The 24,375-nt window shown below is 40.0% G+C and overlaps 1 protein-coding gene across 1 annotated transcript in view; it reads right to left on the bottom strand.

The window, feature by feature from the left end:
* The window catches only part of DOK6 (docking protein 6), a 188,537-nt gene that overhangs the window by 47,937 nt on the left and 116,225 nt on the right, over nt 1-24,375 (bottom strand). The window contains exons 4-5 of the mRNA XM_053396618.1: nt 10,560-10,679; nt 2,448-2,637 (exon numbers count right to left, since the gene is read on the bottom strand). Of these exons, the coding sequence (XP_053252593.1) occupies nt 2,448-2,637; nt 10,560-10,679 (310 nt within the window). The remainder of the gene's footprint in view (nt 1-2,447; nt 2,638-10,559; nt 10,680-24,375) is intronic.

Genomic DNA, 24,375 nt, shown 5'->3' with positions numbered 1-24,375 from the left:
GTGAATAAACCCACTTGTTTTAGAGATCCAATGCCTAAGCCAATACCTTTTCACTGCTGTAATCAATAAAGTTGTGGCCTTTCCTTGCCCATTAACCTTATATCACGTGTCCTTGTGTATTCATTTCACATTGCGGGGGTCGGGTCCTCGAACCACAACTGCAATTTATATTCTTGTGCCTATTTTTAGGTTTTTATCATCCTTCCCTTCCCTTCTTGGTAATGAAACCATTAGACACACTCAGTGGGAAGACCAAATAACAGAACTGATTCCTGCTCTTGAGCAGTTACGTTCTGAAAAAGCTCATTTTAAGCATTTAAAATGTGGACTGAAGAGTCTGACCCTGACCTAAGCATGTTAATTATAATGTCTGTAGAGGGCCTACGTATGCAGATGCAAAAGGGTTTGCAGCTCCTTTGCAAAGAATACTCCACGGCTGGACACGTGGGTTGTCCACAGACATTCTCATTAATGCATCTGTGGTGATGGTCAAATCTGCCACCAACATGCTGCCAACATCCTCAAAAGTTTATTATAAATGTTTTAAATGCCTGAAAGGGGTTTTTACCATTTGGCATCACACCTTCTAGGCTCAAAACAAGCATGCGGCTCTTCTCTCTTCACCTAAATATGGATAACTGACACACATTTGCTGCATTGTCAGCGTAGATAATGTGTGTTCAAAACCACAACTACAACATGTAGAATTTATGTCTGCTGCCAACTTAAGCATGCTTACTTATTCATCAACCTGAAATGTCTTATGCTTCATCCCATTTTATTATGGCAAGTACACTACCCTTTGCTAAGTTGGAAAGCACACAGACTAATGGAGTTTTCTGTATTTGCTGTATTTATGTGTCAGAACTCCCAGAGGGTAGCTGTATTGCAGCAAAAACAACAAGCAGTCCTATTGCAACTTTATAACAAATTTATTATGGCAACCTCTTGCTGCTTCTTCCCCACACATTGCAAGTACAAAGCACTCTTTTCACATTCCAGTGATTAAGCCACCATCGCCTCATATTCTGCAGCTCTTTTCACACCCCCACTTTCACTCTCATTCCCGTGCCTCCTACTTTCTCCTTTTTTGCACCTTCCCCTGCATGGTGGTGCTGTGGTCTAAGCCACTTGGGCTTGCCAATCAAAAGGTCAGCAGTTTGAGTCCCCGCAATGGGATGAGCTCCTGTTGCTTTGTCCCAGCTCCTACCAACCTAGCAGTTCGTAAGCACCCCAAAAAGTGCAAGTAGATTAATAGGTACGACTCCGGCAGGAAGGTAAGCAGCGTTTCCATGCGCTGCTCTGGTGTCAGTGTTCCATTGCACCAGAAGTGGCTTAGTCATGCTGGCCACGTGACACCGAAAAACTGTCTATGGAGCAGACACACGCCGGCTCCATTGGCCTGTAAAGCGAGATGAGTGCCGCAACCCCAGAGTTGTTCGTGAAAGGATTTAACTGTCAGGGGTCCCTTTACCTTTACCTGCATTTTCACCTTTATTCCCTTTTTCCTCCTTCCTTTTCTCAACTCTCCCTTGGACACAGACATTTCCAATTTCCATGTCCCCTCCTCTGTCTCCCTCTGCAGTCCCCCTTTGCACACATACCCCATGATCATATATGCTACTGTATGTTTAAGATGAACAGAATGTTAATGGCAAGTTCAGGCTGTTCAGTTAGAGAAGGTGAAGTTCAGCTATGGATGCTGTAAATATATGGGCATTTGCTTCCTAATGAAATATATGTTCTAAATAGAAACACGGAATCTGGAGCTTCATGGTTGAGATAAGACATGGTACAAGGAGTGAAATACATTCTGTGAGGGCACTATGGAATTTTCAGGGGTCTGGACCCCTTATCTCTCTGACAAGAGGCAGCAAGGAAAAGAAGAGGGAGAAGTTTGAGAACAGTGAAAAGGAAAGGTCAGTGAAAGGGGAAGAAGTAGCTGTTTTAAACAATAACAGAAGTTTGAGTAAAGCGAGGATAGGGATGGTGGAGGGATGGGCTTCCATGCCATGGCCACTGCAGTTGTGCAACCTGCCTTCAGTTTGATCCCCCTCCCCCTCCCTGATTTAATGCAAATCCAGGATTGTGAAGAGGCACTACAAATTCTCCAGTAGGGCCTACATGATGACACGCTTCCATTTTTACTAGATGCAAGGCAAGCTTTCAGGACTAAATTCTGCTTCATCAAGTGCATGAAGTCTGGTGCTCAGTTGTCAGGTATGTATACTTGATGTGAAAAAGAAAGTTTGGAACTTCTTTAGAACTTCTTTCATTAAATTAGAACTTCTTTCATTAAAAGAAATCAAAAAAATCAAATTCCAGACAGAAAAATAACAACTTCTCTTAAAAGTGTCCATTGATGCTTCATGTCCCATCATGGCAACAATAAAACATTATTCCATATGAGTCAATCTACTTACTATATTTCCATAATTGTCTCTTACCTTCCAGATTCAAAAGTGAACCATGTTGAGTCCCGCCCATATCTTCTCAGAGAACTGAGAGGCCACATCACCAGCTTCACCTTAGCATTGTGTATATCCCAGAGATAGATGTTTTCATGTGTAATCTGCATTGTACATTCTCCGTAGATATCTAAATTTGGTGTAGGCATTAGGTAAACATTGAAGCGCTCTGAAAAGGAGTGGAAAATCATGGTGAAAATAGTGAGCTAGCTTGCATTATAATGATAATTCCCTTTCAGTCTAGTGACAAGCATGTAAATAATAAACCCATTTAAATACATCAATGCAGCTCTCTCAGAAGACAGCTCATAGTACATCTGGAAGCACAGCTGAGACCTCTTTATCATTAGTAACAGATGCTCAATGGCATAATGTAACAGTTAAACACTGTCTGTTGTCAGTGACCTTCATAAAATGATATCATTAGCTTCTTCTTATTGCATTAATAATTTCAATTAGAGAGCTATTTTGAAAGAGCTTCTTTACTGTGATGGACCTTTTTATTCCAAAGGGAAAAAACCAAACAAAGCATCAACATATTTCATTAGAAAATCTGAAAACATGGACTAGATATAAAGATCTCTTAGTAAGAAAACCACCAAAATGGATTTCGCCAATGGAAGCACAGGCCCTCCAAAAGTTAAATATGGAAAACAAATGGTTGAGATACTTAGATTTGTTGTTAGAGGAACAGGAAGGTTTAAAATTAAAACCATTTGAACAAATTAAAGATAAAGTGAATTGGTTGCAATATTATCAAATTAATGAATTATATAAGATGGATAAGAGAAATGGTTTTGCAACAGAAAAAAACAAATTGGAAGCGGAGTTGTTAGATACTAAAGTTAAGAATATGTCTAAAATGTATAATTTGTTGTTGGAGTGGCATACAAAGGATGAACAAGTTAAATAGGTTATGATTGATTGGGCAAGAGATGTGGGACATAATATAATGATGGAGGATTGGGAGAGGCTATGGAAGAAAGGGGTTAAGTTTACTGCATGTACGATGTTAAAGGAAAATATTATGAAGATGATGTACAGATGGTACTTGACCCCGTAAAACTAGCAAAAATTTATCACAATAGTGATAACCTTTGTTGGAAATGTATAGAAAAAGAAGGTACTTTTTTTCCATATGTGGTGGACTTGTCCCAAGGTGAAAGACTTCTGGGAGAAGATTTATAATGAACTGAAAAAAAATGTTGAAATATACATTTATTAAGAAACCAGAGGCCTTTCTTCTTGGAATAACAGGTTTGGAATTGCCCAAGAAAGATGTTAAATTATTTTTGTATGCCACAACGGCCGCTCGAATATTACATGCTAAAAAACACAAGAACTACCAACAGTGGAAGATTGGCAGATGCAGATGATGGACTTTTCGGAGCTAGCTGACCTGACTGGAAGAATCCGCGACCAGAAAGAAGAGGAGTTTCAAGAGGACTGGAGGAAATTCAAGGACTATTTGAATAAATATTGTAATATAAAAAATTAGGAATTACTTGAAAGAAACAAATAGGCCTAGGATTAAACTAAGTTATAATTAAATAAATGGGATTTAGAATATTAAGAAAAGTGAATAAGATGGACTATAATTTGAAATTGTTTTAGTTTAATAATAATATTGGAAAGCTGTTACTTTTAACTACAAGGAAACTCAGAAGGGAGGGACTAGAGGAAGTCAACCAAGATGTTTAAAAGGTTGGATTTGTAAAGAATTAAGTTTGTTGTTATTGTTTATTTGTTTATTGTTCCTTTTTTCTTCTTTCGTTCATTGATGTATTTTTCTTTTCTTTCTTTCTGTTTTTGTGTGTCATTCTGCTTTGTGGTTTTTGTTATAATTCTGGAAAATCTAATTTTTTAAAAAAAAATAAAATAAAATCTGAAAACATGTAAGATGAAACTACACAATGGAACTAATTTTTCTTTTTGGTCAGGTACCTGTATGCCTTCATTTAGATACCAATAGAAGCTTTGGAGGAAAGTGGTTAATCAAGAATACTATGTAGAGTTAAACCCTCCCCTATGCTTTTGTCACAACCCAAATTGTCTCCTTACTATTGGTTATTCCATCCCCCCACCACTACCAAAACCTTGATCCACAGGTTTTCCACATCACATATAATTAATCTTCACAGATGCGGTGTGGAAGGTCACATTCTTTCCACTTCTGTGATTTTACCAGTTGCCTCCCAATACTTCCACTTTGGGAGATATTGTCACATCACCTAACTCAGATGCACTGTCTGTGACAGCTCCTTTTCAGATGTAACAGTAGGTGATGGTCTTAGAAGCCATGTTTATCAGGTATTCTTGAATTTTCAGTTAACTTACTCTATGCACATGTGGACCAGCATAAGCCCAAGAATATGGGAATATAGAGATTTTGGCAGTGGACACGGGTGGCGCTGTGGGTAAAACCTCAGCGCCTAGGACTTGCCGATCGTCAGGTCGGCGGTTCGAATCCCCGCAGCGGGGTGCGCTCCCGCTGCTCGGTCCCAGCGCCTGCCAACCTAGCAGCTCGAAAGCACCCCCGGGTGCAAGTAGATAAATAGGGACCGCTTACTAGCGGGAAGGTAAACGGCGTTTCCGTGTGCGGCTCTGGCTCGCCAGATGCAGCTTGTCACGCTGGCCACGTGACCCGGAAGTGTCTTCGGACAGCGCTGGCCCCCGGCCTCTTAAGCGAGATGGGCGTGCAACCTCAGAGTCGGACACGACTGGCCCGTACGGGCAGGGGTACCTTTACCTTTACCTTTATGTGTGTCTTGATCTCTGGATACTGAAGTCATATATGACCTAGCATTTAACAGGATTATCCGAAAAAAGTGAGGTCTTAATAACTTAAAATTCAATGTAGGATCTAATGTTGTACAGAATCAGCAAAACCAGTGCTAGGGATTACAAAGGAGTTGCAACTCACTGCATATCACTCCAAAATGATATGCAATTTTTGACAGGTGATAGAAAAACAAGCCTGAAATAAATCAGAGGAAAACTGAGAAAAGTTTTTTTGAGAAATTTATGTGACCAAAGAATTCTTATGTATATGTCAAAGATTAAAGCTCCCATATGGCTATAAGTAAATTTGTTAGTCTCAATATTATTTTCTGTCTCATTCCATTTAATTTTTGTCCCAGTGATACCTCCTAAGCTGATTCACTCAATGTCACGGCTATCCATCCTCTCCTCTGAGGCTATATTTCTCATTAATCACACTAATGGGTGTCAGTCTTGCAACAAGTACTTTAAAACTAAATCCCAAGTATGAAAGGCTATGTCTCCACTGCAGAATACTCTGATTTTATATGGTATTTCTGGTTTTCAGCACATTTGTTTACTGATTATTCAGGTCTTCCATCTGTAACCAGATTTACATTGTTGAGTTGGGGGCACTCCACTAAGGACCACCACTGTTGAATGGCTTGGGGGGGGCAGCTTGGTATGGTGGTCTTGTAGCCTCATAGGTGCCACCTTCTGAATGCTGAGCAGTGGGGGTGGCTGGCACCTGTCAATCAATCTACATATGGTTTCCCTTTATAGGAATATGTTTTTGCCTCCCTTCAGTTTGGGTGATGGAGTTGCTCTGAGATGGTTTGGTGCTTAGCAGCAACCATGAGATTTTCTGCCTGCTAGCATAGGTTATACCAGCTTGCACTTCTGTTTGTATTGGCACAAGTCTTCCTTGTTATATTTCAATAAATATAACCTTTAACCAATCCGTGTATCAAGTCTTCATTCAGGGTGTGGGGCAAAAAATACAGTCAAAACCTAAAAGTTCAACAGAAAGGAAGAAAACCCATAGCTTCCTTTAATTATTCGAGTGTGTTATTGGAAAAGGGCATTCAGGCAACATGATATGCTCAAAATGTCTAGAGACATTTGTCTGCTCTGCATTGGAGGTCAGTGTCTAAGGTGAGGTGTCGTGGATTAAGAAGAAATGTTCATGATTAAATTGAACATCAGCTGCAAGGCAAAGAAACAGAAGCAACAGCGATTACTCAGGACTTGAGACAAAAAGTTATGCATTGGTACACTACAGGAATAGAACCAAGTGGCTAAAAAGTTAACAGAAAATAATCATCCATAAATGATGCAAGGCACTGAAAAGATTCTACAGAAAATTGTTCCATTCCCTGGGTTTTTCAGCAAAGCTAATGGACATATATACACAAAACATTATTGGATCTTGCTAACAAATGTGTTTCCAGTTGTAGAAAGGGAGTAACACAAATTTAGAACAAAGTTGTTGAGACAGAATTTGTTTAGAAAAATGAAATCACCCTGGTACAGACAGAGGGAGAGGGAGACAGATAATGAGATCCTCTGTTTGGTTTGGACTATTTAGCAATTGCTTTGGAGTAGAATGTTCTCTATAAACCAATTCAGATATATAATCGCTAAGTTAAATAGATAAACAAATACTGGCTTCCTGGGAAGAACCCAGGAAGATAAACAGGCCAAATATGATTGATCAGAGATACAGCCTAAACAATAAATAAATAAAATACACCTGACAGCTCATGGATGGAAAATAACAGCTCCATCTCAAAGGATTCTTGTAAGGACCATTCTGAAGGTTACTGGTGTTTACTCCTCTGATACCTGTTTACATGCTGGAACATTATATTACTTGCAAGGCAAGCTAAATAATGGCTGGTTAGCAGATCTAGTCAGATGTAGTGAAACTGAAGCTCAATCCTAGTAGGACAGAAACCCGTGGGTTAGTCATTCCCAAGTTTGGAAAATTAGTAGGATGCCTTTTCTTGACAGGGCTGCACTGCAGCTTCGGACTACTCTTAGAGCCATCACTATTACTGGAGGCAGAAGTGTCCCCAGTTGCTAAGAGTGATTTCTTACAGCTTTGGCTGGTACACCAGCTATACTCATTCCTGGACAGGGATAATTTGGCCACAGGGATGCATGCCTTGGCATCTGCTAGTTTGGACTATTGCAGTTCTCTCTATGTGGCACTACCCTTTAGGTTGGTTTAGAAATTGCAGCTAATTGCAGGTTACTCTAAGGACCATTTGTCCCTAACATACCAGTCCTATCACTGAGATTATCTAGAGAAGCCCTGATTGTCCCAGTGTTTAGTTTCTGCACAAACTAAGGCCTTTAGTGCAATGGCAACAGTACTTTAGAACACTGTTCCTATTTAAACGCTTACAATTTTGATATTTCATCCTGGACTGGAATTCCCCCCCCCCCAAGCTTTTTCAGACAATTAACTTGATTCTGTGTTGGTCATTTGTTCTATGTTTAATAATTTTATAATTTAATATGTTTATTGCACATCATCATGACATTTTTTAACAAGGCAGTTTAGAAATATTTTTATAAATAAAAAACAAAAATAGTGTATCTCAAATATGCTTTTAAGTGTACACATGGAATTGTTCTGTAGGGACTGTAGCCCAGTTCAGATGACCACCTAAACCATGGCATAGGCCATAATGAATGAACAATGCAAAGCCTAAATGAAGCACTTCGATTATGCAGAAAACTTGGCAATCATCATTTAAATAATAAAAGAAAAACACAAACTCATTCTTTAAATCCCATACCCATGTATACCATTTCACCTCAATAAAGCAAAACAACAGTAAACCAAAAGGTTTTCAGATTCTAATCATATCATTTTGCATAAATCATCCCAGATGGAAAGCTGGATACAAAGCACAGCTAACCATCCATTAGCTGCTGCATTACAGATCTTTGATGTGCAAATAGAATAAAAAGGCAGATGAACAGAAGTGGAAGAAAACAAACACAATGGGGGGGGGGAACGACAACGACACAGTGCTGTTAGTAGAGATACAGAAGGAAATGTTGTGGCTATGTTCTTAGAGTGAGGCCAAAATATTTGTGTAAGAACAATGAAAGGCATAATTCAAGGTTCAGCTTAGGTCCTGGCTTTATATTATTTGCCACCTCTTCCCAAGTTGCCCTCATCACATTTCAACTGCTCCATTAGTTTCATTTTCCAACAACTGTGAAGGTTTGTGCCGCATGAACACCTGTCTAAATTAAATTAATTAAACAGAGTGGCTGTTGCTGTTGTTATTTATCAGATTTCTTTCCTGCCCTTCACCATACGGCAACAATATAAAAATGCAATATTAATACCAGTTAAAACAATTTACAACCAGAATATTTACAACCCTGAAAAATACAGGGTGGAATTCAATGTTAAGAACAATCTCTTCTTTATGGGTTTCACAACAAACAAAGGACATGTAATTCATTGGAAATTTCTGCACAAGCTACCATCCATTTAAATAGGACTTGTACAGGTGAATACATTGAAGTTGATTCACCCAAATTTATATTCCTATTATAGAGATGCTATTTCTCCCCATAGCTAATGAATTTATTAATGAACAGTTTACATCATGTCCTCTTGCTACATACAAGCACAATGTCTGATTTGCTTTCTAGAGTTAGGGTGACAGATTTAGCTCTGTTAATTTAAATGTAAATTTCTATGCTGGGGGATATTTATCAAAATTGCAATGTCTGAGGGAATGTACCTAATGATTCATCACAGAATATTACTGAAACATCAATTTCACTCACTCCTTACATTTTAAATGATGCCACTAATCATACCTCTTTGGTTCCTTATGGGTGTGCCTTGCACAGAGACCTTGTGTCTGCTGGCCTAATCATGTTTGTGTCGTCCCATTTATTTACCACAGGACAATAAGCATGCTAATTGTGTTCATTTCTACTAGTAGTCAACTGTCAATGTAGTAAAATGTTGCACTGAAGCATCAGTCCTGGCTTTCCGTTCAGTTCAGACCACTTATGTGACCAGCAGCTCCATCAGTGCTTACCTGCTACTGTGATAGTCATAGCTCATGGACATCCCTTCTGGGACACACTCACTTTCCATAGTTTGCAAAGAGCAAAGTTCAGGCCCAGTACTTCAGTTCCAGTGACTACACCTCAAACATTACTGTGAAAATTCTGCTAGCATTTCTGAAATACATGGTATCTCCTGTACATTAATCCAGGAAGGATTTTCTTTTTAACACTATATAATGACGGTCGTCTATTTTGGTGGTATCTATTCAGAATATGCCTCCTTGTGAGATACGGTGGTCCCTGCCTGCTTGATAGAAACAGTGGTAAGACCACTCCTTAAGAAGCCTTCCCTGGATTTGGAAAATCTAAGTAATTACCAGCTAGTTGCCAATGTTCCCTTCTTGGGTAAGGCTCTTGAGCAGGTGGTCATGGACCAGATCCAGGCACTCTTGAATGAAACTGATTTTCTGCATCCTTTTCAATCAGGGTTTAGGTGCAGTTTTGGCACAGAAACTGCTTTGGCTAACCTATATGCTGATTTCTGCCAGGAGTGAGACTGGGGAAATATGCCCCTTTTAATTCTTCTTGACCTCTCAGCAGCTTTTGATACCAATGACCATGGTATTCTGGATGACTTTCTGAGTTGGGGGTTGGCTACACACCCTCTGAAAGAGTGGGTACATCACTTGGAAGCACTCTTGGATCCTTTGCTGTCACTTGAGGCTCACATAGCCTCTCTGGTGCCTTCCATGAACTTCAGCTGGCATCCCAGCTGCACTTCTATATGGACAGGGATAGCCTAACTTCTGTTGTCTATGCATTATATGTGGGGCTGTCTCTAAAGATGGTTTGTGTTTTTGGGAGGGGAGGTTATTGGTTTGTTTTCATTTTTTTATTATGTATTTTATTTTCTCATCTTGTATTTTTATGTTGTGAACTGCCCTGTGATCCTTGGATGAAGGGCAGTATACAAATTTAAATAATGCTAATAATCTTCTAAAAATTTTTTTAGTGTAAGCTGTAAGCTAATGATATCCCACATCACCTTTTTTGTCAGTCATAAATACTACAAAGCTTATACTGCAGTGCAATTTTCATGTGCAACAAATAGGCACACAATTTACTGTTTTTATTATTATTATTTGGGCTTTGAACATCATACCAAGATCTTGTCAGAAATAAAAGAACCAAGCCGAGGTACCACAAATGAATTACTACAAGTTGAGGCAAGAATGTTTAGAGTAGCCTAGATAAATGAGACCAGATGACCTAAACACCTACCATTTTGTTCTCTCTGTACTCCAGCAGCAAGTAGATCAGGTTCACCAAGGCTTATATCATTAAGTCTGGTTCCTAGACATTCTATACAAAGATGTTTGCACCATTCTTCTGCCTCAAGCTCTGAAAGAAAAAGAACAACAAATAAACTACAAGGAGTTACCATGAAGTGTCTGCAGTATTTGATTTAATTTAAAAGAAGGTACATAATGACAGCAGCGCTTGATTTACGGGGTAGTAATGGAACAACTTCCAGTTTAAAGAAAGTAAACAAACACACACACTAATCTTGATTTATGATTGCTTTTGTTAAAAATATCAAATGCATTTTAAATTGATTAATAGTGAGTGGAAATTAATTGCAGCCTGCTCACTGTACTGGAAACCTGATCACTTGGGACATTAAGGCACATCATTTTTTGGTCTGTGAAGATGAATTCACATTATCCATTTTTGTTAGCCCAGATGACTTTTGCAGTGGAAGTATGGAGCCTTCACAGGATATTATTAATTGCCACCGTGACATGTACAATCTGTTTGCTGCATGGGTGACATAACTGGTAATGGGAGAAGAAGAGAGAAGGATAGTACTAAACTCTAAGGTTTGATGGTTTGTTTTGATGAGAAACGTGAGAGGTTTCCTTAATGCTGAAAATCCCAAAAATGGCTCAAGGGAGCAATCCCATGTATGGGAAGCCAGTGTTAAGTTAAGCTGGCATTGTATGCTAGGTCATAGCACCAGTTCTGCTGTGTGCCCTTATAAGCCCTTGCCCTCCATGGCCAGCTGCCACCATGCACACTGGCTCCCTGCAGCCAGGCAGGCAGGTTCAGGAAAGGCTGGGCAGCGGCCCTAACCAATTTCCAGGGTCTCTCTCTTCTCCCCATGCGCCCTCTGTATTAAATGGGCTGCTCCCCACTTTACATGATTTCACTTATGCACGTGGGAGCTTGGAAGTAGGGAGGTGCCTACATATCTCTATATCTCTGTCTCTATCTATATTTATACCTATATTTATATACAATAATACTTCATTTGTTATATTATAGTGTTAATAAACGGATGTGCTTTTTGCCACTAGTCATCCAAAACATCTTGCTTAGACTATGATATGTATATGTGAATGCAAGAGCTGCCATTTGGCCCATAACCAACTTTCTGACCTGCTTACAGCTGATTTTCCTCTCTTTTTCCCTATTTTAAAGCCATGGTGCTTATGTCCAATCAATATAGTATATAGCTGCAATAATCCTCTGGTCCTGATTATTAAAGTAAATCACTTGGTTTTGACCTTGCCTTCAACTGTTTCCTTATAAACAATTACATTAAGTACTCTTTACTATTTATTTACTGTTTAAAAGCAAAAGCCTCCACCCTCACAATGGGATATTGCAGGGATGGGGAACCTGTGGCCCTCCAGATGATGTCAGATTCCAAATTCCATAATCCCTGGTCATTGGACATGTTGGCTGGGGCTGATGTGAGTTCAACAACATCTGGAGGGCCAAAGGTTATCTGTCCATCATTGTTCTAGAGGTATATGAGGAAGGCTGCCACGTGTCCTCACATACTGAGTTGGTAGTGGTAGGTCATTCTGGACCTTGACCAGTCTCTGGCTCCCAAAAGAATATAGAATCTTTTATAGGTATATATAGTCTCTCTGACTACATGTTTCATAGATGCTTTGTATCGCTAAAAAAAAATGTTGTTGTACCTGATGTTTTGCAAGAGGGCGGTAGAGAAATACTTTTATAAATAGAAAAAAATTGTGCATCCTGAAGTCTAGCAAAAGGAGCTGAGACCGATTACGATAATTGCTTCTAGGTGACAGAAGTTAATCAAATGTGGCTTGGATCTAAATTTTGAAAACTACCTTCCCCCCCATAATAAATTTGTAACCTTTGCGAGCACCAAACAACCATTCCTTTCTTGATGCAGACAGAATTTTGAGCAGAAGCTTTTGTCTCTTGAGAGGATGTCCAGACAGCTGTTGTTATCTGACCTGATTAAGACATTTCTGATGGGGATAAAGAATACACCCTCATCTGGGAAAACAAGCTATCAGTGAGTATCTTCTCATCCTGTGGAATGCCAAAATCTACTAATCTCTTTTGACAGGAGGGGCTGGATCAAGATTTAAAGTACACAAGTATGAACTAGACAGAGAAAAGCATGGTATCAAAAAACAATCAACATATGGCGTATCTATAAAACAAGGCAGGATCAATGGAAAAAAGGGGGGATTCATGCCCACTATCAAGCCTATTCAGTAAGATCAACCCCAGGCAGCCCCCATCTCAGTTTCTGTTCATCTGTGTCTCAGACCCAGACTGGATACAGTCTGCTGTACAGGCCTCAGTCCATTGTCTTCAACCACTCTGAAACTAAACTTACAGTCTGAAATATCAGGTGCTGGCCAAGAACCCAAGCAGGACCAGTCAAACAGAAGCAACTGATCCCAAAGTTGATTTGCAATTATCTCTTTCAGACAATCTATTTGGCCTGGCCACTTAATTCCATCAAGCCAAGGCAGGAAGAATTAAAGCAGGGGGTGAGGCGTGAGAGTAGCTGATTCAACTTTTGAAACATTAATGTAATTGGTGATGCACTAGCTACCAACTGCATATTGTGTTTTTAAGGTATGTTTAATCTAGCTAATTCATGGCAAAAGGACATTGCCTCCCTATAGCGGAATTTGCCCTGTGAATTTCCCCATTACATAAGACAAGTACCGGTAAGTGGGATTGTGTTTCTTGGGTGGAGGTGGAGAGCTGTCAACAATGGACAGCTATTTTATTTTATTGTTTATTTAACAAAATGACTGTAAATAGACCCTCTAAGCAGCTTACAAAAATAAAGCAAACATTGTTTAATGGGAAATCTCTATCTATAAATATTCATTATCAGTGTTGATGAAGCCCCTCCACCTGTGATTCCCATCCAGGGGCATAGAAGGAGGGGTGCGGTCCGCCCCATGTGTCATCCCTGAGGGGGTGACAAAATGGCACACTGCGGGGGCGGCACTTACTGTGGGCCCCCCGTATGCGGATCTCCCTGCCCCTGCCACTCTGGGTGCCAGAGCAGCTAGTTACACCCCTGTTCCCATCTGGGGCATTTCTTCTCCAATTGCTCCCCTTAAAAAAGGCATGTGATTTGCTCTCATAGAATGTAAGATACGATACCCTGAAAAAATAAGACTTTGTGTTCAAACTCCAGTATCTCAGTGGAAGGGGCTGCTTGTTGATTCTTTACTACTGCAATATTATCCAGGACAATTAGCCATTTATACTGGACTTGGAGCAAGGCTGCTTGTCCTTTGCTTTGCCTGTTGCTATAAAATCAAAGTCGCCAGCTCAGCAAGCTTTTTCATTTTTAAAAGATGTGACAGATGCCACTGGAGTTTGACGTAGTTCAGATTACTGTATCCTTCATAGATAAGAAGCTTTGTTGCCTGGATTAAACTGCAGTAAGCAAGGGAGAAAATTGTTTCTCTTTAGATTTAGAACAATAAAATTACAGCCAACAGTTCTGAGTTACAACTGGAGGAAGGAGCATTTTTAATAATTTAGCCGGTGGTATGAAACAACTTCGCTTTATTAATTTTTTGCACTGATTGCTGTGTCTGTGAATAATATTGGTTAATACTGAATAATATCTAAACAATACTGTAGAAGATATTAAAAATGTTGATTAGCACAAAAAAATACATTCATTCTTATTAAATAGTCTAAAACTTCATTAGGTAAACAGAACATGTGTTTTTGTGCTTTTCATAATTGCAAAAATTGATTCAATTTTCCATTCATCCAGGTATATATTTATACAGGAAGATTTGCTTCTGGATTTTCTTTCATTATTGAAGAAGCACTAAATTTGCCATAAAATTTCAATTCTATTCTATTGTTGCAAAGGTTATGTGTTCTTTCCTCCTATTTACTGAACGGATGATAACATTTTTGTTTCCTTTTTTAATAATCGATAGCTTCATATTCATAACATTAAAATATTACGAATAAGGTACTGGGATAATTATTTTCTCACTAATCCGCTCCTTAGGAGCCATCTCCTCCCTCGCCAGCCTGCCAGATCCTTATGATCAGGAGCTTTGTTTGACTTCTTCCAAATTCTGATATGCTTTTGTTGTGCTGCACAGATGAGCTTCTATGGGGGAAAACCCAGCTTTTTATAGCCTGTTTTTGTGTCTACTGTGGCTGCTTTTATATCGTTGATTTGTATGTTTTTGTTTTATTCTGGATTATGGCATTGTGATTGTAGTAAGCCATTCTGATTAATGTGTATGCATTAGAAGACCAGGATAGCAATCTCTGAATGATAATCAACCATCTATTACAATCACTGATTCCGCCGTTGTAAGAATTTGATCATTCAGTGTGGCAGTGCCTACACGTTAGTGAAATCAAGCAGGTGCCTTCACTGTACTCTTTTCAGCACCTGCTTTAAACATTACTGTTTAGACAAGCCTACCCAGATGCTTCGAAAGCTGATGCAATTTTAATCTGTTATAGTGTTTTAACTTTGGTATATCTTAAAGTAGGGTTGCAATTTTTCTTGATTTTACAGTTTTCTATTTTGTAAACCACTTTCAGTTTTTTTTGTTTTTGTTTTCACAATCAAGAGGTATATAAATCCTATGAGATAAATAAATAAACACTCTGTGGACAAGATAGTCCTAAATCATGAATGCCTCTTTTTCTGAAACAACTTATTTACTGCAGTATTTATATTGCACTCAGTTAACCAAATATGTGGCTTTCAAAGTGGGCCATGAACTGCAATCAACTCAAACATGTAGAGTTGTGTCACCGTGTGAAGATCCCAAATAGAAAGAGTGGCCCAGCAAATAATTAAGAGCAGGTGCCAGTCCTTGGGGCAGCACCGATGCCACAATAGCCAATGTCCCCCAATTCTCCCACCTGGGATTTCACAGGCATTCTCATTACATAGATCATAGAATTGTAGCGTTGGAAGGGACCATTAGGGTCATCTAGTCCAACCCCCTGAAATGCAGGAATCTTTTGCTCAAAGTGGGGTTTGAACTCACGAATCTGAGATTAAGAGTCGCATGCTCTACTGACTGGGCTATCCCTTCAGTCAGTCTACTGACTGAACTACTCCTTTCATAGGGCCTGGTGAGCTCTTGGGAGGGGGTGGAATGTCAGATCCTTTAACAGCACTGGTCAGCTCCACTATTGATTTCTCTCACACACTTCAGTGGTACCTTGGTTTAAGAACAGTTTATGAACAACTTGGATTAAGAACGCTGCAAACCCAGAAGTAGGTGTTTTGGTTTGTAAACTTTGCCTTAGAATAAGAACATGTTTTGCTTCCTGTTGCGTGTGTTCCATTTGTAAATTGAGTCCCCTGCTGCTATGGGAAAGCACGCCTTGATTTAAGAACGCTTTGGTCTAAGAACGGACTTCCAGAATGGATTAAGTTCATAAACCAAGGTATCACTGTACATGGACCAGATTTCCCAGCCCTCCCTTGGTTTTAAAGTCTTCCTCTAAGACATTAAGTGGCCACTGGTTTTCAGAGCTGGAAAGGAATTTTCCTCTCAGCACCCATTGACCATTGATAGAGGGGTTTTTGCCTTTTCTTGGTGGATAGCACATGACTGTTAGGCACTTTGCACATAGCTTTTGCCACCTCTTGTGTGGAAATGGCAATGGGTAGAATATAAACATGGGGGAGGCCAACACAAGGGGTCTTGAGAAGGTGCATCAGTTCCCAGTGCTTGTGGGCCGGGCCTGGCACCACCCATCTCAGGTTACCAGTGAGTTCTCAGCCCCATGGCATGCACCACACTGGGTCCTTCTACACTGGTCAACTCCTAGGGCAGTCCCCAGCAGGTGTGCTGGGATGGTGTATTGGGCTTGAGATCGGAAGTCTTGGGGGCTAATGGATCTTTACCAAATGTCATGTCACCCCCTTGCCTCACTGTAGTCAATAACACTTGTTATTTCCACCCACACCAATGTCCTAAGTGTTATTCACCTTTCCTCAGCTTGTGGGGAAAAGCATCCAAAATGCAGCCTGCCATGCAACTCTCAATATTCCTGTACTGGCCAGAGCCAATTGTCCCTGAGATGGAGTAAAAAGCCTCAGCAGAACCTTTGAAATACACTTCCAGTGACAGGCGCACCTGTAGAAGCTACAGTCGTAAAATGGTGGGTCTATTCCTGTGAAAGAAAGCCTCCACAGGCTTCTGTAAGTTCGTGAAATTATAAAATGAGTGTGGGGCAGGAAAGAGTATGTGGTTTTGATATATTTTTTTCAGGGGAGGGGGTCCATAAAAATTGCTTGACTTTCTCATTGGGAGGGCTGTGCCTAACAGCCCTAGTGCAATAGCCTCTACTGCGGATGTCAGTCATCCACAAACCATGAATTCTTGTTTAGCCCCACTGGTTTAAAGTCATAATGCTGGGATAAAAATTTGCCTGCAAATTAATATTTCACCAGTGGTGGAACTGGGTACTCTATTCATTTCCTTGGAATGTAGGTTAGCTCTTTAGGGGGATTTGTGAAAGTATGAGCCATATTGCAGAGTCACATGACTTGTGCAACTCCAAGCATCCTGAGAGAATAATGCACATTTAGAGACAGCACACAAAAATGACATAAATTTATATATGGAATTTAGGCTATTGACAGATGATATATGAGCAGCTGGGCCTCGAGAGATTTCAATGAATAACATGGTAATTTACTGCACCTAACCTGAAATACCAGGTCTATTTTTCATTTTCTGTTTTCTGTCACTGTTTGGTCTCACTTGCATTTGGCAATTTATGTTGTATTTGCAGTACATGCAGCTGTAAATAGATTAATCACTTTATGAATTTTCTGAAATGCTGCATCTCTGACTAGCTGAAAGTCTGCTAAAATGACCGCTATGTTTAATAGTGGCATGCAACACAATTGCTCCCTCTAATATCAAACTCAGGTGCTGCGTGCCAATAGTTATATAGCAAAAACCAGATAACTGCAAAACAAGAGTGAGATATCGGCATTGCAAACCAAGGTTTGCAAAAGTACATTTTTAGGATTCCCCTCAAAAAAGCACCTACTGTGCCAAAAAAGGGGGGGGAAAGAACAAAAGAAGCCCAATGACGACCAACCATGTTAAATGGCCAGATAGAAAATTATTAGAATGTGTGTGTGTCTGTTTAAAATGGTGCTTTCCATATTCAGCTTTTACACTAAAAAATAATATAATTTTTCTGCCTGACTATTGACTGACTGATTAATCAATAAAACGCTACAACCTCAGTTTACACCAAGGGCTTTCAAAGAACATTTTAGTGCTACAGAGCAGTATAGTGGTCTCGGGGCCTTAAACTAGAATGGGGCAAGCTTCCTTAGCTGATTGTAATTAGGATGGAGGGGACACAAAGCTGAGAGAAGACTGGCTTGCCCAGAGCCAGAAAGTAGTTCATAGTGATCTGGGATTTGAAGTGGCAGCTTCTGTAGCTGAGCTCAGGCTGTTACCCCTGATGCTACGCTAGCTGACAGCTACTGTAAGTCTGGTTCTAGCATCCTAGAATAGTTCTGAAAATGACAAGTATGTGTGCACCTTGAGCAATCTGTGGCACTATGAGTCACAGTGCTGGACTTCCAACTAAAAACCAGATTGCGTTTATAATACATCTGCTGCAAAAGTCAAGGCTTGGTTCTTTCAGGTGCTGTGCTTTAATAGCAACTCACAAGTGCCAGTGCTGTAAAGTCAGCGGTGGTTGGGGTTGCTCCATCAAGGCTTATATGCAGGGCGTGATCTAGGGTGTGTCAGGAGATATATTTTAAGAGGACAGGATATATTATAGTTTCTTATGTTCCATTAAATGTGATGTTTATCAGTCCTGGAACTGAGGATGAGTTATAGAAGAATAGGAAATGAAATGTAGCAAGACATGTCCACACTTGCTATAACCACTTTAGTTGCCATAGATCAAATGACCACAGCAGTTAAGTCCAACCCATACGATCAAGCTGCCCACCTCTGTATTTCTTGCACAGATGCATGGAGGATTGTAGCGTGTATGGACTGATAGCATTAAATAGTTTAATTTGAGAGGGGTCCAGATTATTGTACTTAGAGCCAGTGTGGTGTAGTGGTTAAGAGCGGTAGTCATGTAATCTGGGGAACCGGGTTCGCGTCTCCGCTCCTCCACATGCAGCTGCTGGGTGACCTTGGGCCAGTCACATTTCTTTGAAGTCTCTCAGCCCCACTCACCTCACAGAGTGTTTGTTGTGGGGGAGGAAGGGAAAGGAGATTGTTAGCCGCTTTGAGACTCTTGAAGGGGAGTGAAAGGTGGGATATCAAATCCAAACTCTTCTTCTCTTCTTAATTTTTGTATTTCCTCCATCAAGCTTACCAAAAGATCTCATGCAAAGCTAACTTACGAAAAGGCTTTTTTAACTATACATGATAATCACAGACAACCACAGAAGCACACCTTTATACCACCTTAAAGAATTTCTCTCTGGACTCAGTGTTTTACCCTGAGATAGTCTGGGTGGATTAGGTTGACTTTGCCCAACTTTCCAAACTGATTAACTGAATGAAGAAATATTGAGACATTAAAGCAAATGATGGTGCTTTCACAGAGTAACTGAAATATAAATAGACCAAGCTGAGGTGGGTGGGTGTACTCAGTACTCAATTTAGTTCACACACACACACAGACACACACAGTCTAAAATTAAGTACTTTCTTTGGGGCCTACCTGAAGGCTTGTTATATAAAGACATAACATGTATGGGAAAATAGAAATAAAGAGAAGTCTAAAATATCAGGAAACAGTGAAAAAAAGTGAGTTTGGGAAAGCTGCAGAAAAGAAATGGACAGATTGTTTTTCACAGCATTTTCAAAATTTAGACAACAGAGTTTAGCTCCCCCCCCCTCATATGTTAAGATTGAGGGTCCCAGTCAACTAGATTGACAATTCAATGATTCTGTTAACAAATGTTTGGCAAACACAGTAAAATGTCAATAGTTTGCACTTTTATAAAGGTCAATAATGAAATCTGAGCAATTGCAAAGCTGAAAGCACCACACATCAGAGATATAACTGAGTCAAATATTCCAAAATATTCCAAAACCCACAGTTGGAGAATACATTCTTTAGGACCAACCAAAATGTCACAAAATAGCAACAAGCTTTTGTGTTCTCCAAAACCCAGCTCTCAGGCAAGCTGCTACACAAAGCATGAGATAACAGGGACAAAGGAAAACAAATATGCATAAGCCTTGGCTCTTTTGAAAATGATGAGAACCATAGTGACATTCCCTCACCCAACCAAACTAATCCATTTGGAACCATCAATATCCAGCTGCCTAATTAAAAGGGGACACTAATTAATGAACTAGCATGAACTAAAAGTGAGAAAATGTTTACAGTTACCAGATGTAAAGTATATATTGCACATAGGGAAGGTCAGCCATCCTCATGGTAGCTTTGGATTAGGGAAGGCATGCTTTGTGCACATCAGGGCTCCCATATGTACAAGAAGTTGCAGCAGCAGAGCTATGAGATATGAGGAAATTTTTAATGAGAGGTAGGGAATCTGTGGCTCTCCAGATGTTATTGGAGTCAAATTGCCACCAGTCCCAGATAGTATGACTAACAGTCAAGAGATAATGGACATTGCAACCAAGGAAGATTGGGGGTTGGGGACGCGCAGGTTCTCCATCAACTGGAATGCAGTTTGTCATCTGCTATGCTGAACTACTCAAGACTGAGCTGTTTATCCTACCAAATGATAAGAATAAGATATCAACTGCCAACATGTTATAGAAGGTCACCTGTAGAGGCCTTGTGTAACACCAAGTTGCACATTGAACATATAATTGCTGAAAATAGTCAACACACACACACACATATATATACAACGGTATCTTGGTTCTCAAACTTAATCCGTTCTGGGAATCCGTTTGACTCCCGAAACAGTTCCTTGATTTGCTGCAGGAGCTTCCTGCACTCAGCTGGAAGCTGCATAAGCTGCATCGGACGTTCAGCTTCCAAAAAACATGCGCAAACCGGAACACTTACTTCTAGGTTTGCAGCGTTCAGGAGCCAATTTGTTCAACAACTAAGCCATTTGGGAACCAAGGTACCACTGTATGTCTGAGCATTATGTAGAAAACTCAGCTAGAAAACCCATGAATTTACCCCAATGAGCCACAGCATTTCAAAAATATCACACAATCTTTGCCAAAAGGTATGCCTCATAATTTTAATCAAAAATGAAACTTCGCTGCCTCTTGAGTTAAATTAAGCCTCTGTAGCCACACAACAGGAAGTGCTTGCTTATACAGGCATCATAATCTCTACTCACAATTTCCTAATAGATTAGATTGTGACAATGTTGCCCTTTAATTGAAGCTACAACCAAATGGAAACTTCTTTTCTGTAATAACATTCCCTGTGGCAAGTGGGAGGAGAGATGCCGGCTGGTCCCACCCACATGTTTGCATCACTCAAGAGAAAGCCTCTAGCCACAAGGAATTAGCTCATACAAATGCATCTCCCATTAGACCAGGCTATGTTTAAAGGACACCAAAGAAAATACAAAGGATCTCTTCCTTTGCATCAAATCATAGTGTTTTCATGTCACAGTAAGCATATTTTGGACTGCATTTGTTTCTTTTAAAAGCAAAGATTGTAGAACCCATCTTTGCTGCCATACATTAGACCTAAGGTCTTTCTTATTTTTTTCTGCTTAACAATTCTGTTTGTGTATAATAATTAAGATCCATTGTTTGCATTTGCATTGCTTTTTGGTTAAATGTCGCTCATCTGGACTGCAAACTTCAGGGGTCGCCTAGCTCAATATATATGCTTGTGTGTATATATAGACAGACATCATTGCTCTATGTAATCTTCATTCTTTTTGTTCTTTCCTATGCAAAAGTAACTGCTCAACAATTCAAGGCAGGAAGGACAGTGGCTGGCCTAGGGTAATCAATTAACTTTTTAACAGACACAAGAAACAAACAAATTATGTTTAGGAAATAATAATACTTTTAGTTGGTACAATATCTCCTCCTGAGATGCAGAAAATATTGTGAAAGATTATGTCATCATCATGGTGCTTTACTTAATCGGCTATGACATAGGTTCTAGATTTCTGCAAAATATTCTGATTGGTTTCATAAAGATGTCGAAAGTACCAACGTACGCTATATCTGAACACACATGAAAACTGGTCTAGGTCTGATCAACAGCCCCAAGAATACACAGTACACACAGTTCCATCATAACCAGGGCATAAACTGAATGAATGAATCAAAGAATGAAGCAAGTTTTCTATGCCTGCCTTGTAATATCAAGCAGGAAAGCAGAGGACAGGGCTATCTTTCTATTTATTCTTGTAAGCCACTCTGGGAACATTTTTAGCTAAAGTGTGGTTTATAAGTAAGTACTGTAAGTATGTTCGGAATTCTCACAAGTCCACAAGAACATAAGAGCCCTCTGGATCAGGTCAGTAGCCTAAGTTCAGCATCTTGTTCTCACAGTGGCCAACCAGTGAGACAATACCCTCTCCTGTTTCCAGCAACTGGTATTCAGAAGCATACTACATCCAACAGTGAAGGTAGAACATAGCTAAAAGGGTTAGTAGTCACTGACATCTTCATCCTCCATGAAAACATGTATGTCCAACATTCACATTACCTTTTGAGTTTTGATAGCTGCTACACAAACACTTCTATATGTAATGTGCAAAAAATGTGGGTTAAACCACAGAGCCTAGGGCTTGCCGATCAGAAGGTCGATGGTTCAAATCTCCCATTGCTCTGTCCCAGCTCCTGCCAATCTAGCAGTTCGAAAGTGCAAGTAGATAAATAGGTACCGCTCCAGCGGAAAGGTAAACGGCATTTCTGTGTGCTGCTCTGGTTCGCCAGAAGTGGCTTAGTCATGCTGGCCACATGACCCGGAAACTGCACACAGGCTCCCTCAGCCAGTAAAGTGAGATGAGTGTCACAACCTCAGAGTCGTCCGTGACTGGACCTAATGGTCAGGGGTCCCTTTACCTTTACACAAACACTTTTATATGTAATGTGCAAAAAAATGTTCAAATCACATGGGTTTTCCACATTAAAGTCAGCTGTCAAGATACAGATACAGTGGTGCTATGGAACCACTCATGTAATCTAAGCATTAGTCTTTTCATACACTACTGATGGAACATAGAAAGGGAGCCACAGGGAAGGAGGTTTTAGAAGGTCACCCTGTCCAACCTGGAACAACACTAAAAGGATTTAAAATGAAATGGGAGTTGGAAGTCTTGCAATAACATAGTGCCTGGGTAATTTTCTCTTGGGAGTCCATGGACTTAGCTCATCTGTGAACAGGGATACATATCTGTGAAAAATTACTCTATTTGCTCTTGCACTTTGAAATACTGGTTACCACATGGGACCTAGCACAATCTAACCCACTGGGAGCACTTTGACAATACCATTTTTGCTTTTTAGATGGCTTCCTTCCCTAGCCATTTATATCCCTAGGAATTGCTTTGGCTTTGCAAAGCGATCTGTCATCTGCTTCTCTCAGAGTCATCTGCGTTTTCTTAGAGAAAGCAGCAAAGCAGAGAAGCAAGAACTGAAAAGTACACTGCTTCTTATAGCTAAATTACTAGAAAAGCAGCACAAGATCTGTTCAGGAAATGTTTGCTTTCTTTTATTGCAGGATGACAATGGGTATAAAGAAAAATATTTCAAATTGTTTTGAGAACAAAGGCCACAATAAATACGCACTTCCATGCACAAAAAGAGGGGGAAGCCAGCTATACGAAGCAAGTTTCCACTTCCATTATTATTATTTTTAAGAAAACTTTCTAAAACTTTTGAATACAAACTTCAAGGGAATAAAAAACAAGCCTTTTGTATCAGTCTCCCACAGCTGCATGTTCCAAAGAGTCATCAGCTATGAGGAGGGCTGTTTAGCTCCATTCCTTTAATCTAATGAAAAATTCTTGCACTTTGGGGGTCAAGCTCTGTGACAGAGCAGCTTGCTTACCTGTGGACACAATGTTTCATGACACATGAGAATGTAGTTGACAAACAGCTTGTGCCATTCAAGGGAAGATGCATGAGGAGGCAGTATTTGCCACCCAAATCCACCAAGTATGACATAAAATTATGACATGAAATTATGATAGTGTTGTGCTTCTAAAACATTGCATATTTATTGTCTGATCAGGCACATGGTGAAGGGAGAAGGTGTGAAACTAACATTTACTTGGACCTGGATGGAACAACAAAAGCTGCTAAGCCAGTGGCCAGGAAATTGCTAAGAAAAACTACATTGAAAAACAACAGCAAAAAACCAAAAAATCCCCCCAAAGTTCCCTGTCCACAAATCCATTAACAAATAAACAACAACAACAACAACAACAACAACAACAACAACACACACATTGGGGTAGACAAGAAAGAGATTTATGGATGCAATACATTTCAGATTCTACTAATCCTTCTTGAGGGAAAACCAGAACAACCATTCACAATTCTGATATGCTACCTCTTCTGTTTCTTAGCATAATCATGCTTTGGATCATTAAATCTCTTTCTTGTTTAGGTAAAGGTAAAGGGACCCCTGACCATTAGGTCCAGTTATGACCGACTCTGGGATTGTGGTGCTTATCTTGCTTTATTGGCCGAGGGAGCCGGCGTACAGCTTCCAGGTCATGTGGCCAGCATGACTAAGCCGCTTCTGGCAAACTAGAGCAGCGCACGGAAATGCCGTTTACCTTCCCGCCAGAGCAGTACCTATTTATCTACTTGCATTTTGACGTGCT

This window comes from Podarcis raffonei, chromosome 7, assembly GCF_027172205.1.
Source record: "Podarcis raffonei isolate rPodRaf1 chromosome 7, rPodRaf1.pri, whole genome shotgun sequence".
NCBI classification, from domain to species: Eukaryota; Metazoa; Chordata; class Lepidosauria; order Squamata; family Lacertidae; genus Podarcis; species Podarcis raffonei.
The sequence above is the reverse complement of the archived record's forward strand: the minus strand, read 5'-3'. Positions and strand labels throughout refer to the sequence as shown.